General features: G+C 39.4%; 1 protein-coding gene across 12 annotated transcripts in view; it reads left to right on the forward strand.

Moving 5' to 3' along the window:
- PCNX1 (pecanex 1) overlaps window positions 1-16,266 on the forward strand; it is an 86,813-nt gene extending 70,547 nt beyond the window's left edge. For 10 of the 12 annotated variants that reach the window (XM_057421366.1, XM_057421368.1, XM_057421370.1 and 7 more), the window contains 8 exons: window positions 1,887-1,987; window positions 3,213-3,363; window positions 4,198-4,428; window positions 4,807-5,081; window positions 6,798-7,039; window positions 8,153-8,589; window positions 10,010-10,150; window positions 13,827-15,001. In XM_057421366.1, coding sequence (XP_057277349.1) covers window positions 1,887-1,987; window positions 3,213-3,363; window positions 4,198-4,428; window positions 4,807-5,081; window positions 6,798-7,039; window positions 8,153-8,589; window positions 10,010-10,150; window positions 13,827-13,967 — 1,719 coding nt within the window. In that variant the 3' untranslated portion in view covers window positions 13,968-15,001. Of the gene's footprint in view, window positions 1-1,886; window positions 1,988-3,212; window positions 3,364-4,197; window positions 4,429-4,806; window positions 5,082-6,797; window positions 7,040-8,152; window positions 8,590-10,009; window positions 10,151-13,826; window positions 15,002-15,415 lie in introns of those variants that run through there. The other 2 variants (XR_008973760.1, XM_057421375.1) reach the window with 2 other exon arrangements.
- The last annotated feature ends 437 nt before the right edge of the window (window positions 16,267-16,703 follow it).

Here is a 16,703-nt window from a genome sequence, read left to right on the forward strand (position 1 = left end):
AGTTTAGTCGCTTTGATCTGCTCTTGAGATGTGAGTTTAAATAAATTCTGTAAGTAGTCTGTGATTTAACCTGTTCTTTAATGAAATTTTTATTTACCAGCTTGAACCTTAGTCAGGCATTTGTCTACCTACAAAAGAATATAGAACTGATGTTTTTGTGCTTGGATATCAGTGTTTACAAATCAACCCTAACTTAAACCCCAGACCACTCCAACTGATTATCTGTTGCCAGCTTATAAGAGTGACCACTTCTTTCTTAGTGGTCATACTCTAAAGTTCCTGTGGACCACTGAAATTATTGGCTTGTGAAAATGATCATCCCATATTTACCCTTTTCCTCTCTCCATATCCTTCCACCTTTTAAGCAGAAACATCAGTACATTTGTAGAGGGATACTGTGACTTCTTACTGTATACAAAAACCTATGTGGTCAAGTCAAAGTAGTGTTGCCTTTGAGAATGAGATTAAAGGGTCAGGAATATAATTGGAATTTGGGATCTGAGACTTAAGAGTTCAATTTTACTTTGGAGGTAAAAGATTAATTAGAAGTCTGTTTTAACAGGTGTGAGACTTAATGTTCTGCAGTCACATGACAAACAATAGCTGAAGAACATTGCTTCCTTCTAAGTACAGTCTTGTGAAAAATTTTGTGTAGGTTTTGAAAATCGGGTTTAATCACTTAAATGAATTCTACTATTATATAGGGCATTATATACCCTATGCAGTTACTAATGGTTTTGAGCTGAGGCTGAGTTCTTCCTGAATAAAGCTGTAGGCCAGGGAAGTTTCCTGAAAACTCAGAATTACATACTCCAGTAAGTGAAAATCCACTTTTTTGACAAAAAATATCATAGAATCACAGACTGGTTTGGGTTGGATAGGACCTTAAGATCATCTAGTTCCAGCCCCAACTGCCATGGGCAGGGATGCCTGACATTAGGCCATGTCACCCAAGGCTTTGTCCAGCCTGAACACTGCCAGGGATGGAGCATTCACAACTTCCTTGGGCAACCCACTTCCAGTGCCTCACCACCCTTACAGTAAAGAACTTCCTCCTTATATCCAATCTAAACTTCCCCTTTTCCCACAGTTCCATGTCTCTTTTTATGTTGAGGACACCAGAACTGCACACAATGCTCCAGGTGAGGTCTCATGAGAGCAGAGTAAAGGGGCAAGATCACCTCTTTTGACCTGCTGGTCATGCTCCTTTTGACGCAGCCCAGAATGTTTGGCTTTCTGGGCTGGGAATGCACACTGAAACTGGCTCATGTTCATTTACTCATTGACCAACACCACCAGATCCTTGTCCTCAGGGCTGCTCTGAATATCTTCTCTGCCCAAGCTATAGCTGTGCCTGGAATTGCCCCAACCCAGCTGTTGGACCTTGCACTTGGCTTGGTTGAACTCCATAAGGTCGGCATTAGCCGGCTCTCAAGCGTGTCAAGGTCCCTCTGGATGGCATTCCTTCCCTCCAGCGTATCAACCAAACCACACAGCTTGGTGTCATCGGCAAACTTGCTGCGGGAGAATATTACTGTCTTAACCCCATAGTTTCGCTATTTGACAGTTTGCATACAAGGTACACAGTATCCATGAGGAATGTTGCAGGCAACTGTTAAGCCTAGGATTTGTCTTATTTCAAACGTAGTATGTGTGTGTCTGCCTCTGCAAGTATTTTACGTACTTGCAAAACCTTTTTAAAAAAATCCAAGCTCCTGTTGAAAGTCTGAGCAAGAAGAACTGGTGTGGTAAGTACATGCACAACACTTGAGTGTGTGTACCTTTGCATGTGTTTGGGTCTTTTTACTGCTGGCAGAACAGCTTTTCTGTGGCCATTCTTTTACTTTGTTCACCTGACTATTCCTTTTTTTTCCTATTATTACAAGCCGCTGGATGCAAGTAAAGACTCCCCCCTGGTGACATTGTGTTATGGACTGTGTGTTCTGGGGCGGAGAGCATTGGGAACAGCTTCACATCACATGTCAAGGTAATAAAGTGTTGTTGTGATCTTCTCTTCCTCAAAATCCCTGTGGCTTCCTAGGTTAGGTATTCAGTACCTCTTTAGAAAAGAAAAAGATATTAAGTATCATCTTAAACTGGACAGATATGCAACTTGCCTGTACTACATCAGCCCGTGAAATGTAACCAAACAGCAAATAAGGGAGAGCTTGAATTTGAGTAGTTTGTTTTAGTGAGCAAGATAGGAATTCTGGTGTGGGTAAGAACCAGTTATATAACTGATGGAAACTGGCTGAGTTCTAAAAGTAAATTCCATATCCTTCAAGTATGTGCCCTGTATGGAAACAGAGTGAAGAGGACAGCTTCTTAAAATGAGGAACATGTCTTGATGCAAGTTAGATCAGGCCATAGTGTGTAAGTTTCACAGTTCAGCTGGCTCTGTGGCAAGCAGCTGCATTTCCTAAGAATCATCTTCAACTCAACTCTGTCATCATATGGCAGTCTCTTCCTTGCAGATTAACGGCCTCAACTTAATTTAGAAAGACTATGTAAAACGTAGCTGTACGTTTCAAGAAATCACGAGGTGATGGCTTAAAAAGAAAATAGAGAAGCATAAATGGATGTGGAAGCCCTTGGCCAGCTTGGTGCTGACTGTGAAACCTATTCTGCTTTGCTTTCAGGGAAACTGTTGACTAATTAAATATCAGCCAATTGCCCCTTGAAGGTCTTGCAGATATGCACCAGCAAGAGTGATCATAGCATATTTGATCTCTCATTTTTAAGTTAGCATAGTAAAAGGAGCAATCTATGCCTTTGAGTAAGACAGTTGTCATGATTTTTATATTATACTAAAGCATGCACAACTGAAGCTGCATTGTCTCCTTAACTGAGCCACTGTGGTGTTATATTCCCTGAGAAGCGTTCTTTTTGTAAATGTTTGTAATAAAGTCGGGCTTTCCTCACAGTGTTCCTCTTTACTTTAGTCTGTGTAAAGAGACTATTGCGTGTATGGTTTATTCATTACTTGCTCAGTGCATATAAACATCTATTGTCCAAGCTTTGCTTATACACACATCCTTGCTCTTATGTTCTCCCTGTCTTATCCTGTAAGTTATACTTAAGGAGAAGAAAATGTGAATTTTTGTGCAGTTTGGTATCTTTTGCTCTTGTCAGTGATGAACTTGTGGGTATGTTTGTATTTCTATTAATATTTGTGCTGTTTGCTTCTTTTCCTTCTGCCCCCCCCTTACCAGTAATCTGGAATCCTTCTTGTATGGCCTGCATGCCCTATTTAAGGGTGATTTTCGTATATCTTCAATTAGAGATGAATGGATCTTTGCTGACATGGAACTGCTGAGGAAAGTAGTGGTTCCTGGAATACGGATGTCACTTAAGCTACATCAGGTGAGAGATTACACAGGAGGATATGTGCAGTTCTTTTTATTTCTGTGCAGTCGTTATTTTAAAAATAAGCTGGGAGAGAGCAAAAAGAGGAAGAGAACAGAAGGGCATATGATAGTGATGGACAACTGAAAACGAGGGAATATCTTTATCTTGTCCTTTGTTTCGTTATAGCTCATGTCGAAGGTGATATTGAGGAAAAGGGAATGCAGTTTATGCTCAAAGCTTGAAAATTACATCAAATGTTCAGAGAATGTCAAGCCCTGTCTCATATTCATCTGGAGATTATTCCCTTGTGAACAGCATCTCTGAAATTTTGCTGCACTCTTCCCCTCCCCACATAGATGTAATTGGTTTAGAAGGTTATTGTGCCGTTTAAAGCTGCACAGCCCTTTCCTCCAATGGGAGTTGTTTTTCTTGTTCTCTTTTCTTTGAATTGTTTTAGTAACAGACACTTTGGAATTACTCATTGATGCTATTAGTAAGATTTAGGTAAGAATGAGGTTGATTTTTCAATAAACTGAAATTGGGATTGATTTTTTTTATAGTGAAGTGAGGGCAAAGATGAGCAATCACAAATTCTGTCCAGGCCATCTGTGAACTAACCTCAGCAAGTATGAGAAAGCATGTACTTGAAAGATAGGCCCTCTGTGAGAATGAGTCTGTTTGGAAAAGAGCTCATCTTTAACCATGTCCTTTAGTAGGTACCTGATAATTTTTGGTCTGCCTTCACTGAGCTTCCTAAGAGTTTGAGGTGTGAAAGGTTTGATATTTTTTTTATGTAGTTACATCTGAAATATTAACCAAATCTTACCGTATGTGCATTCTTGGAAACAGGATCACTTCACTTCTCCAGATGAGTATGACGATCCTTCTGTCCTCTATGAAGCCATAACAACCCATGAAGAAAATCTAGTTATAGCACATGAAGGTGACCCTGCTTGGAGGAGTGCAGTTCTTTCCAATTCTCCCTCCCTCCTTGCTCTGCGTCATGTGATGGACGATGGCACCAATGAATATAAGATCATTATGCTGAATAAGCGGTATCTCAGTTTCAGGGTCATCAAGGTAAGTCTTGTGCATGTTTCACAATGTGATGGTATGTTGTGTATTTTTAATAACTATACCAAACCGCTACTTCAACTCAAAACACTGCTTTTTTTTACTACCAATGTCATTGCTAGGGCTGCCTCTTCTCATACAGTGGAAGTATCTAATCAGAAAATCAGTTTCTGACTTAAAATATCTGTTTCTCATCCCATTCTTAGATTTGCTTTATTCTTGCTGTTGCAGCCTGTGTCCAAAAGTTCAGCTTTGTGAAGAATAAATATAAATGCTTGCAGTTCTGCAGTGCAGTATTACATAAATTCATGGAGACCTAGGTACAGCAAAGCACACGGTCATTGTTTCCTTTTCTGACACAGCCTTTCTACTTGGCTTTTGCAGGTGAATAAGGAGTGTGTGCGTGGCCTGTGGGCAGGACAACAGCAGGAGCTTGTCTTCCTGCGTAATCGTAATCCAGAAAGAGGAAGTATCCAAAATGCAAAACAAGCTCTGAGGAACATGATCAACTCCTCCTGTGACCAGCCAATTGGATACCCAATCTACGTCTCACCTTTGACTACTTCCTATTCAGATAGTCATGAACAGCTGAAGCAGATTCTTGGGGGAGCTATCAGCTTAGGAAACATCAGAAACTTCATAGTGTCTACATGGCACAGGTGAGCTGAGAAAATGAGTTCTCATTTACTATGTGTTAGTACTCTCATATTCCATTAACTAGTCTCAGTAACTACTGCTATTAACTATGCCTACCACAGTTTAATTTTGTAATATTCAGTCACATAAAAATAAGTCTTGTTTTTTGTTTTAAGCATATTTGTAGCATATGGCAACTGCTTTGGTTCAGGATTAATTTCAAGGCATGGAAGTAATGCACCACAAATTATGTAAATGAGAGCTTGGAAAAAAAAACAGGACGGAAAATACAGATGCAAGAGCTACAGCTCCAGTTCTAATCTCAGGTCTGACAACGAGAGACAATACAACCTGTTTTTTTTCAGTACCATCGCTTTTGCAGTCTACAATATCATTTTTACAGTATCAGGACTGTTTGGTAGGGTTCCTGTCTGGCAAATATTTAGCATGCAAATGCAGTATTAATGCTGTTAGACTATACTCATCCATAGTAACACACGTGTTAGCTGCTTAGAATTTCATGAGTGCTTAGAAGTACCCAGTGTGTCAGAGCCAGAACAAGTAACTGGAGTGATAATATAATCTTCCCTCTACATGGCCCCCCCTGTAACCCAGTACAAACTCTTCCTGTGCTGTATCTTACAGGCCATGAGAACTTGTACTGAAGGTCTGGCCACTTACGACTGTGGCTCCAAAAGCAACAGTGGCAGCGGTGTGTGGCATTCAGAAATGTGTGCTGGTTCTTGCCAGTCGTGTAGCTGTTTTGATGGTCATATTTACACTTGGAGATGTATAGCACATCAAACAGAAGGTGCTGCTTCACCCCAGAATATGCCACACTTACTACTGTCTGTGGTGTTTTTCTTCTTTTGCCATCTGCTTGTCTGACACATGGATAGAATAACAGGTGAAAGTATGACACAGAACAGTGTATGGAGCCAAGCTGTATATGCTTTGGGATTCTGAATCTCGGGGCAAATACAGTCACAAAGGAGTGCTCAATTGTTTGAGTGCAACAGGAAGAAAAGAGTAATAAAAAGTATGAATTGAAGAAAGGAGGAATGTGCTGTGGTTTTTTTGTCCATCTGAAGTTCATTAACGCAAATGATGCAGTGAAAAGCCTGTATGATTATATCCAGTAGAAAACATTGTCTAACTTGCTGTCTGAATATTCAGAATTCACATGAGAATTTGCGATTCAGATAATGGCAGTATGTGCTTCAAACAACTGTATGTTACTGAAGGTAACAAGAAACCAAATACTTTCAAAAGAAAAAATAAGCAAACCAAACAAAAAACACAACCCCCTAACATTTCAGGTCATCTGAATAGACAAAGTCTATTGCAGTCTAACAATACACAACTGATGTGTTAAAGAGCGTAAATTTTACTAAACTATTACAAAATAACCAAGGTGTTCTACCAGCATTTTTATTTAGAATTTTATCTCTATTGTATTTCAGAAGAGGCTTGATTTTTCAAAACCTACTTCATATGAGCATTTGGCTTACTATAAATTACTGTTACTTCAATAGTTGTCATGAAGAAAATTGCAAGCTCTTAGAAAGCAGCATTTATATTTGTGAAGCATGTTCTGAGACAAAGTCAAGTTTTATGTGATTTTTGGGGAATGCTGTGGATTGTGCTGAGTAAAGCCTTTTGCCTGTCATCATAAGGCATTTCTTAGAATCATAATGATTAGGAGGCCTGACAATATGTCAATTGCATTATGTTTTCAGACTAAGGAAAGGCTGTGGAGCTGGCTGCAATAGCGGTGGAAATATTGAGGATTCAGATGCTGGAGGTGGAGCTTCTTGCACAAGTAACAATGCAACTATCAATGAGTCTCAGAGCAGCATGTCACAAGGAGGAGGGAATGCAACTACAGGGCAGGGACCTGGAGCAGTACAGCACCCTCCTGTTGCAGCTCATCCGACAATTCTTCCTGCAGCTCATCCACCAACTCATCCCTCCACCTTGGGTAAAGTTGCTTTGTTTTATTTTAATGACTTTATACAAGTACAATATTATTTAATGACTTTATACAAGTACAGAGGCAGAACTGGCCTTTCAGGTCTTTGGATCAGGCCTAAGTTACAAGATAAAGCAAGCAAAAGTGATTTGATGTAGTGTTAATACCTTCTGGATTCATCTCAAACTACAGTCTTGCTTTCTGCAAAGCAAGGTTCCCAGACAGATTGGAGCAGTAGGGGTATAGTTGTGCTGGCAAAATAGATTAAATAACTTTTATAACATGTTTCTACAGATAGGATGGTTCATTGTTGTTTTTTTTTTTTTGCTTCTGTCATATTGTCTGTAAGTGCTAAACTTTGTATTTTTGAGTGTTGTTATAGTTCTTACTTATACAGTAGAATGGATTTTCTGTTTCCATAGTATTTTAGCTGAATCCTATCCAGGAGTCTGTAGTGATTTGTAGCTAGGGAGGTGATAAACAGTAAAGCTGAGAAAAGGCTTTCCAAACTTTACCTTTGCTCAGAAAGTGTATGAAAGTGCATCTAGTTGAATGAACTTTTTTTTACACAAATAATTAGTCTGTTAACTGTGGGAAGGTATCCACAAGCACTTGGTATTGGAAAAACAATACCACCAATTCTCATAAACAACAACTCCTGTTTTCAAGTGTATTAAATGTTTCTGAACTTGTTTAAATACAGCTTTTGCTCCAACAAATTTTCTGACTCAATCTTTGAACATCTAGTCAAGCATACTAAGAAATAATGTTTACAGTGTTTTGAAACATTTACCTGCCTTAATGCCTTAAGTACAGGAAACTTAAGTGTAATATTAAGAAACAAACAGTTGGTGCAGGAAGAGCAACACTGAAGTGTTTTTCAGGCTACTTGTTTTAAAGGGATTGGGAATTGAACAGAATATGAAATGCCAAAATAAGATGAGGGGAATGTATTCAAATGCTCTGCTATATGAAATGCAACAGATATTCTGCAGTACAGCTGTTTCAGATGTTGTTGATTAGACCCAGAAGTTTTGTCTGTAAGTGCTAAGGTGTTTGTCAGCAGTCTAATGTGTGTGGGAGGCTTTATCAAACTCCTGATTCTCTATCTTTTACTTTTAGGCACCAGTCACAGCTCTCACTCTGTGCAGTCGAGCCTTGTCAGACATTCCCCTGCCCGTGCCTCAGTAGCTAGCCATTCATCTTATTGCTACGGCAGTCGTCATTCATCTCTTCGCACATCCACAACGGGCTTTGTGCCTTGTCGGCGCTCTTCCACCAGTCAGATATCCCTTCGTAACCTTCCATCATCCATCCAGTCCCGCCTGTCTATGGTGAACCAGATGGAACCTACTGGCCAGACTGGGGTCAGCACGCAGCATGGACTGCCCTCTTCTAGCAGCTCCAGCCAAAGCATCCCAGCCTGTAAACAGCATGCCCTTGTGGGCTTTCTAGGGACAGAAGGAGGGAGTAATGCAACTGAAACGCAGTCAGGTGGCAATGCAAGCCCTGCAAATCAAATGCAAGCCAAAAAGGATGACGTTATTTACAGAATCCAGGTGAATAGTCAAGAAGAACAAGTTAACCTATGCTTCCACATGCTTTTGTTAGTTTTACCTTGGATGTTATTGAAATCACTACTTCCTAAATACACACACAGTCTGGAATGCCTCAGTATACAGCTATTGTGCAGTTACATTTGGAGAGCTAATGTGAGGAAAAGGATATCTGGACAACCAACCTTCTTGCATGCTTAGACATCCCTGTTTACTTGTATGTTTTGCTGTAGTGCAGCTTTGAGAATGTCAACTGAGCTTAGTTCCACTTCATACTTAGTTTGCCTTTATTCATGACAACATGTAAAACTGAACAGCTTCATTTGCAAAGTAGAAAGCAGGTAGCTTTTTTCATTTAAACCAATTAGATCTTCCACAAAAGTAAAAATTTTCACTTTCATACATATTTATTCATTTTCATGTGTATTTATTCTTTGGTTATTGCCTCAAGTCTGGGTTTACTGAACAGCAAGCAATACACCATTGACTAAGTTAATCATGCAGCCTTACTCGTTTTGTGCAAATCCAGAAATTTGTATTCTTGCTCTTCTAGCTTTTTATTAGCCCCACGTGTATGCCTTTGGCAGTATATTAGTGAGAAACATCAAGAAGTGGATTTAACAGGGTAAATTATAACAAACATGATTTCCTTGCTAGTATCACATCATTGTAGAGTAATCCTTATTAAACTGCATCATAGTGGGTGAAGTTAATGAATTAATTTTGCAGGTCTATACTTAGTAATTTTTGTTTGCAGGCAGGAGCCCTTTTATCAAATTGCCTAATTCCTCAGTGGGAGGAGGATACAGGCAAAGTTGTCATGCACCCTTGGATAGTGGACACTGTGGTTCTCTCTCTGTTCTTAAATAAGAAGAAGTTTTCAGGAGTTTTTTCCTGCTGCCCCTGTGGAAAGGCCAGTTTACTTAAACACAGGGTGGGTCTCAACTGACAATGCTGGTAGATAAATAGATCTTCAGCCCAACAGCAAATTCTCCAAGATGGTGTTTCTTAATGTGTTCTGTAAGAAGTGACAGAGGCAGTTTTAACAGTTCATCATCACTTAACTCTTCCCTGCTACTGGACCATGTGCTGCCTATGCTTATGTTGTGGTATCTTCTTAGACCCTGCCATGAGCCAGTGTAACTGAAAGAAAGGGTGGGAAGGGGAACCAGAGCTGCTGCTTCAGACAGCAGTGACCTGATGTATTGTCAGCTCTGTGTGTGAAACCACAGCCTAATTTCCAAATGCAGTGCTGCTCAGGCTTTTTCCTAGCCTGGAGCTTGAATTTCCACCATTGAAATTGGTCAGAAATCAGTTTCTGTGGGTTAAGGTCACTTCTCTGGAAGTATGGAAAAGCTACATTTTATCTGTTTCTCTTAAATTTTGGCTGAACTAACAGTCAAAACTCAATTCCTACTTATAGTTAATGGATCCCAGTCAAGTACTGGAAGGGATCAACGTGTCAAAAAGGAAAGAGCTGCAGTGGCCAGATGAGGTGATACGGCTAAAAGCTGGAAGAAACAGCTGGAAAGACTGGAGTCCTCAGGAAGGCATGGAAGGCCATGTAAGTTTACTCAGAAGCTGACAAGCTAATTTTAAGAATGGCAGTGTCTTGATGCTATGGCAGTCTGCCTAGATGTTAAGACCAAAGGTAAATGTAGGATGGATCAGGAGCTGTGCTCCAAGTCCCTGTTGCTGGAAGAGCAGGTCCAGAATCTGAGTTTGAAGCAGAAGGATATTACTGCCGCTGTATCCAAAAGACACAGGGTGACGATTCAAGCATTGTCAACTACCTCTGCTTCCTTGCCTTCTTCCAGCTCTTGTCATGAACTCTCAGGCATTGCACTCATTCATCCAACCTTCATTTTCCTTTCGTTAAACTGTCTATCCTTGGGCAAATACAGAAGGTCAGTTTACCAACGAGTCCTTAACTGAATGCTTAACAGTATTTGTTTTTAAATTATCCTGATGAAGATAGTCAAGATTGTCTTTAGGTGCCTCTTAATTATAGGTACATGCTAAGTGTTTACTTTCTCTTAAAAAAGAAATCTGCTGTGGCTAAAACTTGCGAACACCTATGACTTGAACCTGTGTCTCTCTTTTTCCTAGGGTTATACCTGTGTTTTATAAAAAGTCATTGCGTTAGTTAGAAAACTCGTCTCTTGATTAAAGCTCTTTTTAGGGGTAAAAAAAAACTATATCTTTGAACCTTTTTGGTTTTTACTGAAGCATATGGGGTTTTTTAGATCTTTGTGTCAATAAAGATACTCTAGTCAGTATTCTTCCAGTGATAAATAGTAAAAGGGAAGAGTCACTGACATTGTTTCTGCATTGGTTCATCAATAAAACTGTTTTTATTTGGAACACGTTAGTTCTGACAGTTTATAAGAATTTGCTTTGATTGAGTGGTTACCTCAATTGGAGGCATTATTTATAAATTTAATTCAGGGGCTGGATTTTGTTCTCTGAAGGTCTGCATCACTGTGGATGTATGTGCAAGCCTCAGGTAAGAAATGGGAGTATGCTGATAATACAGCATATGCCAAATCTACCTTGTTACGTGTGTGAAGGAAGAGCCCTGGAAATAAATCCCTTCCACAAAAAAACTGTACCATAGTAGGGTTATCTTGTATGTCTTCCCTTTCTGATCCTACAGCTGTATTCTTGCCTGCTGCGATGCTCCTCGTCAAGCAGTTTACAAGCCAAAGCCTTATGTCAGTACCGAGTAGAAAGCTGTTGTAAACAGTGTTCAGTTTAGATGTTATAGTTTCGGAATTTCCTTGTTAGCTATTGCAGATCAAGCATGCTGTCAAGATGGTGAATGTGAAGGGTTGTATCAAAACACGTCCTGTTACCTGATATCACTGGACAATTTTTTTCTTTTCATGAGTTTGTGTATTTTGCAGTTGCAGCATGCAGACGTGTAGTGATTGATGTTACAGAGAGAATTAAAACAAGGGAAGCTGTTCTAATGCTTCTCATCTATTTTTGGTGCAGGATACTGGCAGGGTTTTTTAGAAGCTCATTTTTGACCTAAGGTGAAAGGGGGAAAGCACCAGATTATCCTATGTGTGATTAGAGAGACAGGATTTAACTTGACATAGTTTCCACTGCCTGCTTCAGCTGCCTGTGCTTAAACATACTCATATCGTAAGCTCTCAGGACAGTCTTCCCTTTCTGATCCTGCAGCTGCAGTCCTTTCTGCAAACAGGCAGAAATGATTCTTACCTGCTACAGTGCTGCTCATCAAGCAATTTACCAGCCAAAGCCTTATGTCAGGACTCTTAGTGTGAAATCCAGCTCTTTAAACCTTTCCTACTACATACAAAAAGCATTTTTCCTAATTTTGCTTTTTATTTTGCTACGTGTGCAGTATATATAATACACAAAGACATTATAGAGTTTCTTCAAGGAAATGAAATTTAGCAGTCCTCATTCTATTGTATCTACTTTTTCCAGGACTTTTGAGATTAAGGTATACTCTGCATTATCTTTCTGTGATACCTGCAGTAGCATGCAGAAGAGCCCTTTTCCTTCTCAAGAGATTCTTACCACCTCTTTGCTGTCTAGTGACATCATTTTGCATGTTATCACTCATGGGGCATCAAGTAAATGCCGGCCATAATAGGAGAGATGGTAAAACCAAGTGAGTGGGTGGTTACAGTGAGTTGTAATAATCTATGTACAACTCTTGCCATAAGCACAGTTTTTAAGGAATCATGATACTGATGCTTTTTTGGAGTCTGCCCTTAGCTGCCACAGAGGCACCAGCTTGAAGCTGAACAAGGATGTAGTACTTGGACTTTATTGGGAAATTCTTTATATATTTGAAGGTAGAATATTCCTGACCTCACTCCATACAGCAGCATAAAAAGTTTACTTTGAAGTCAGACTTGAACACACTGCTTGAGTATCACGCTGTTGCATCAAACAAAGGGGAAGTGAAGATGCCCTGCTTCCCTAGGTGAAATGCTCCTCCTGTGAATGCAGTCTGTATCTCCTGCAGTAGAGAAAGCTGAGCATTAGAGAAACTGCCAGCTGTCAGTTGGGTTTAGTGAGGATTATGGGGGCCTTTTGAATTTGGTCTTGAAAGATGTAGGTTAATTGTGGGGTTCTGTCCTTTCTTCTTCACCTGAATCTTTAGAACTCTGCAAACTGTCCTGGCCTGGATTATGTTTTACTTATTTTTTTACCTTACCTTGTCTTGAATTTAGCAAATTTGAGAATTCTGTTTCTGTGGAGCTGGCAGTACTTAAAACCATGTTACTGGAACATCCTTGTGGTTCCTTTGGGGCACCCAAAAATTTAAGGTGTAGTTTTAGGGAGGCAGCTGAGCAGACACATACAAGGGCCTGTATGGAAAAAGGGGCTTTCTAATGGTCAGTATCAGGCAAAATCCTTGGTAGCAGCAGATCAAAGAACATGAATTCTTAAACAGGAGAAGTTTAGATTGCATATAAGGAGGAAATCCTTTCCTGTTAGGGTGGTGAGGCACTGGAATGGGTTGCCCAGGGAGGTTGTGAATTCTCCATCCCTGGCAGTTTTCAAGACCAGGTTGGACAAGGCCTTGGGTGATATGGTTTAATGTGAGGTGTCCCTGCCCATGGCAGGGGGGTTGGAACTTGATGATCTTAAGGTCCTATCCAACCCTAACTATTCTGTGATTCTATGCATAACCAGGAGTATGGGATAGTAGCTTGTAGCACTGTTTCTGAAACCTTTCCTCTCTGCAGTATTTTTTTTCATTTTAAATTATTTTTGAATAATTTAATTCAAAAGATCAACCTTGAATTCAGAGTGAACAGAATTAGGGCAAGGGATTTGAGAGTAGTTTGTACCCAACTCTTGATAAACTACAATTGTGCTATTGCTGTACAATACTGAGGTATTTTAAAACTATTACAGCTTTGGGATATAAAAATATCCCAAATCAGTACATGTACACTTCTAACAGTTTTTACTCACTTTGCATGAACTTTGGTCTGATTTGGGTCAGCTGATGAAATTCAAATCAAAGGCTGGCTTTTCTCAGGTAAGCTGCAGCTCTTCAGCAAGGCTTAAGTAGGTAAGCTTACCTTGTGGGTATGCTGCCCCTGAAAAGTGAGCAACTATATCAGTATAGCACTTACATTATTGCTCCTTTTGCCCTGTAAGGGTCTTGAATTATCAGCCATGACTGATATGGCAGTTTTCCCATGGAACTTCACATTTTATTACACTTCTTTTTTATTTCCCCCCAGGTGATTCACCGCTGGGTGCCTTGCAGCAGAGATCCAAGTAGTCGGTCCCATATAGATAAAACCATCCTGCTGGTTCAAATTGAAGATAAATATGTTGCTGTTGTTGAAACTGGAGTCCTTGAACTTGGGGCTGAAGTGTAAATCTCTTTGAGACTGAAACTTCCCCTTCTCCAACAGTTCAGAAGAGAGAAGGGTCCAGAAGAAGCAACTCCCAGGACATGAAACTTCGGTCCAGTTGTAGGAAAGGACTTGAAACACATATTTAAGTTCCTTTCCCCAAATAAACAAGTGTAAGAATTTTTTTAAGTTGTTAGCTGCTGAAGAAACATTTGCATGAAGGATAGATTTGTTGAGACATATCTTTGTTTATAAATTTTGTTTATGCATTGCGTAATGCTTTAAATCAACAAACTTTTCAGTTCTAAGATCAGAGCACCTCATATTTTTCTAATTGTTTTGCCAAAAATTGCCATGTCTTGTCACAAGAGTGTGTGGAGTTCATCCACCTTATTTCAAAGAAATTGACTACAAACCTTCAGTTTGGTGAAACAGTGTAAGGGTTTCAGGTGTGGCAAGAAGAGACTGAACAGATGTATAGATTCTTATTCCTTATGAGCTAAACATTAATGAGAACTGCACTAATTTTTTTACAGCAATGCACTAAAAACAACCCTGAGATTGCTGAGAACATTTATTTATATATATAAATATAAGTATATAAAATACCATTATTTAAATTGCCTTTGGGGTTAATCCCCTCCCTCTCCATATACATGTTGATGGTAAGGGCTGTGCCATGGGTTTGGTTCTATGTTCTGTATTTCGTACAAGTGCATTTGCTGCATCCTTTTCACAATAAATGGTAAAATAACATATATAGAAAAGCACCTGAGTATCCCTGTACTACATCAGACTATTGTGGTGGCAGTGGTACCTCAAATCTGTACAACACATCTAGCTTTAAAGTGAATCCTAAAATACTACCTTTCATTTGTTCCCTCTTCACTGGCCCTGGCTACTTTGCTTCTTTACACCCAGAGCTGACTGTTGTTTTGTTGGCTCTTCTCTGGCAGAGACAGTTGTTTCAGTTTTGTAGGGAGAGGTACAGGTCTGTGATTACTTCATGGATGATTGAAGGTTTTCTATTCTATCCAATTTAGAAGGGAAAAATAGCACAACAAAATCCCCAAGAACAACAAAAAAAAATTACTTCAACTTTTAAAGAGCTTTCATAGAAGGCACAGCCCTAAACTTGTATCTCTTTTACCACCTTGCCTTTTCTTTCCCTTTAGTCTTCATTCTTTTCTATGACTTGAATTTTATTTTCTGTGATGATATATTCTATGTAAGTGTAATTTGAGTATTTATAACTGTGAAGTTGAATTACTCATGTGTTACATATCCTAGGTTTTATTGTATTTTTTTAAAAGTGTGTATTCAGGGAAACAAGTAACTCTATCATGGGAGTGTGAGAGGGGAAACTGGTTTGTTCTTGACTTGCAGTTCCTATGACTCACTTTTCTTAATCCGTAAGAAAAAAAAATCTACCTGTTGTGATTGTTTCCTGTTTCTGACCTGTAATTACTTAGGACTCTGTGGGGAAACTGCGCACAGTCCTAGCTTTTGGGAGCAGCCATCTTCTTCCCAGTCACCTCCACTTCTTTGTATGTAACATAACCAGAAGAGACTTCTGATTCAGCACAGAGATTATTGCAATTATTTCTCTGACATCAGAGGAACATTGTCTGTTATGTACCTAATGTAAGCGTGAAATTATATGGGCTGAGAAAAAAAAAGAAACAGCTACCTAAGAAACATATGTATTCTGACTCAAGTCACTGTATGCCATCTAGCCATGAAAGGGTAAGTCTGTTTGCCTGGTAGCTAGTCAATTCTGGATACTGTTCCTAGTGAATTATACTGGGACTTTGCTTACATTATATACTATGCAAACATGTACTCAAAGTACTGTGCATCTTACGGTTGCGTGTTACTGTTTGGTTTATGCATATGCAGTCCAATTCAATCTTGGTGTAAATGCACAGTTCTAGGTCTGCCACCTTTGACATAATTCTGCTGTTCCACATAATTTATCATATCTGCACATTATAGTGTAGCTGAATTCATCTCCTGCATATCTGAAAACTTAGTACAGTAGATAAACCTTCTTTAGCAGTCTGGTAAAGTTGCTATCGGGAATTAAGAAAATGTGTACACTTTGAATTGAAAGTTTTAGTTGAGGTTTTATTCTGTGTCTTTACCATCCGGTAATTACAGGGTTTTCTGTACCACTAGAAATACTGCTTCATTTTAGAGAGAGGAGTTTGAGAATAGGCCCCGTTTGATATTAGTTGCACAAGGCTGGGTTTCCTTCTTGTACTGAAGCCTTGAGGTAAGCAAATGACTGAAAGTCAAAATGCACTGGTGTTTTTTGTTGTTTTGTGGGGGTTATGGGAGCTTTTTATTTTGATTTTTTTATTTATAAAAAATCAGACTTGACTGAAGCAACTTTTTGTATGTTAACCCTGGGTTTGAACAATCTGTCTTTTCAGGACAAGATAATGACAGTGTCCATTGCTGGTAATAGATAGGAATTAATGGGTCGTTAACATAAAAATCTGTAGAGAATGTTTAACTGCCTGGAATTAGATCAGCAAACAGCTGACTGGGGGAAAAGATGGGTTTTTTTTTTTAAGGGGCAAAGAGAATTAATGGATCTTTCTACTTTTTTTTTCCAATTTGAAGGCTTTCAGTGTGTTGCCTTCAGGAGGTGGATTCCAATGTGGCCAGATTAATACCTTGTTTCGGATACTTGGAAAGTGCCTGCTATGAAGTCTTTGCATAGTGCTCATACTAATTCCAGATTTGCTCAACAGA

The sequence above is a fragment of the Pezoporus wallicus genome, unplaced genomic scaffold, assembly GCF_028554395.1.
Source record: "Pezoporus wallicus isolate ANWC-B61680 ecotype Strahan unplaced genomic scaffold, APGP_CSIRO_Pwel_v1 contig_2144, whole genome shotgun sequence".
NCBI lineage: Eukaryota > Metazoa > Chordata > Aves > Psittaciformes > Psittacidae > Pezoporus > Pezoporus wallicus.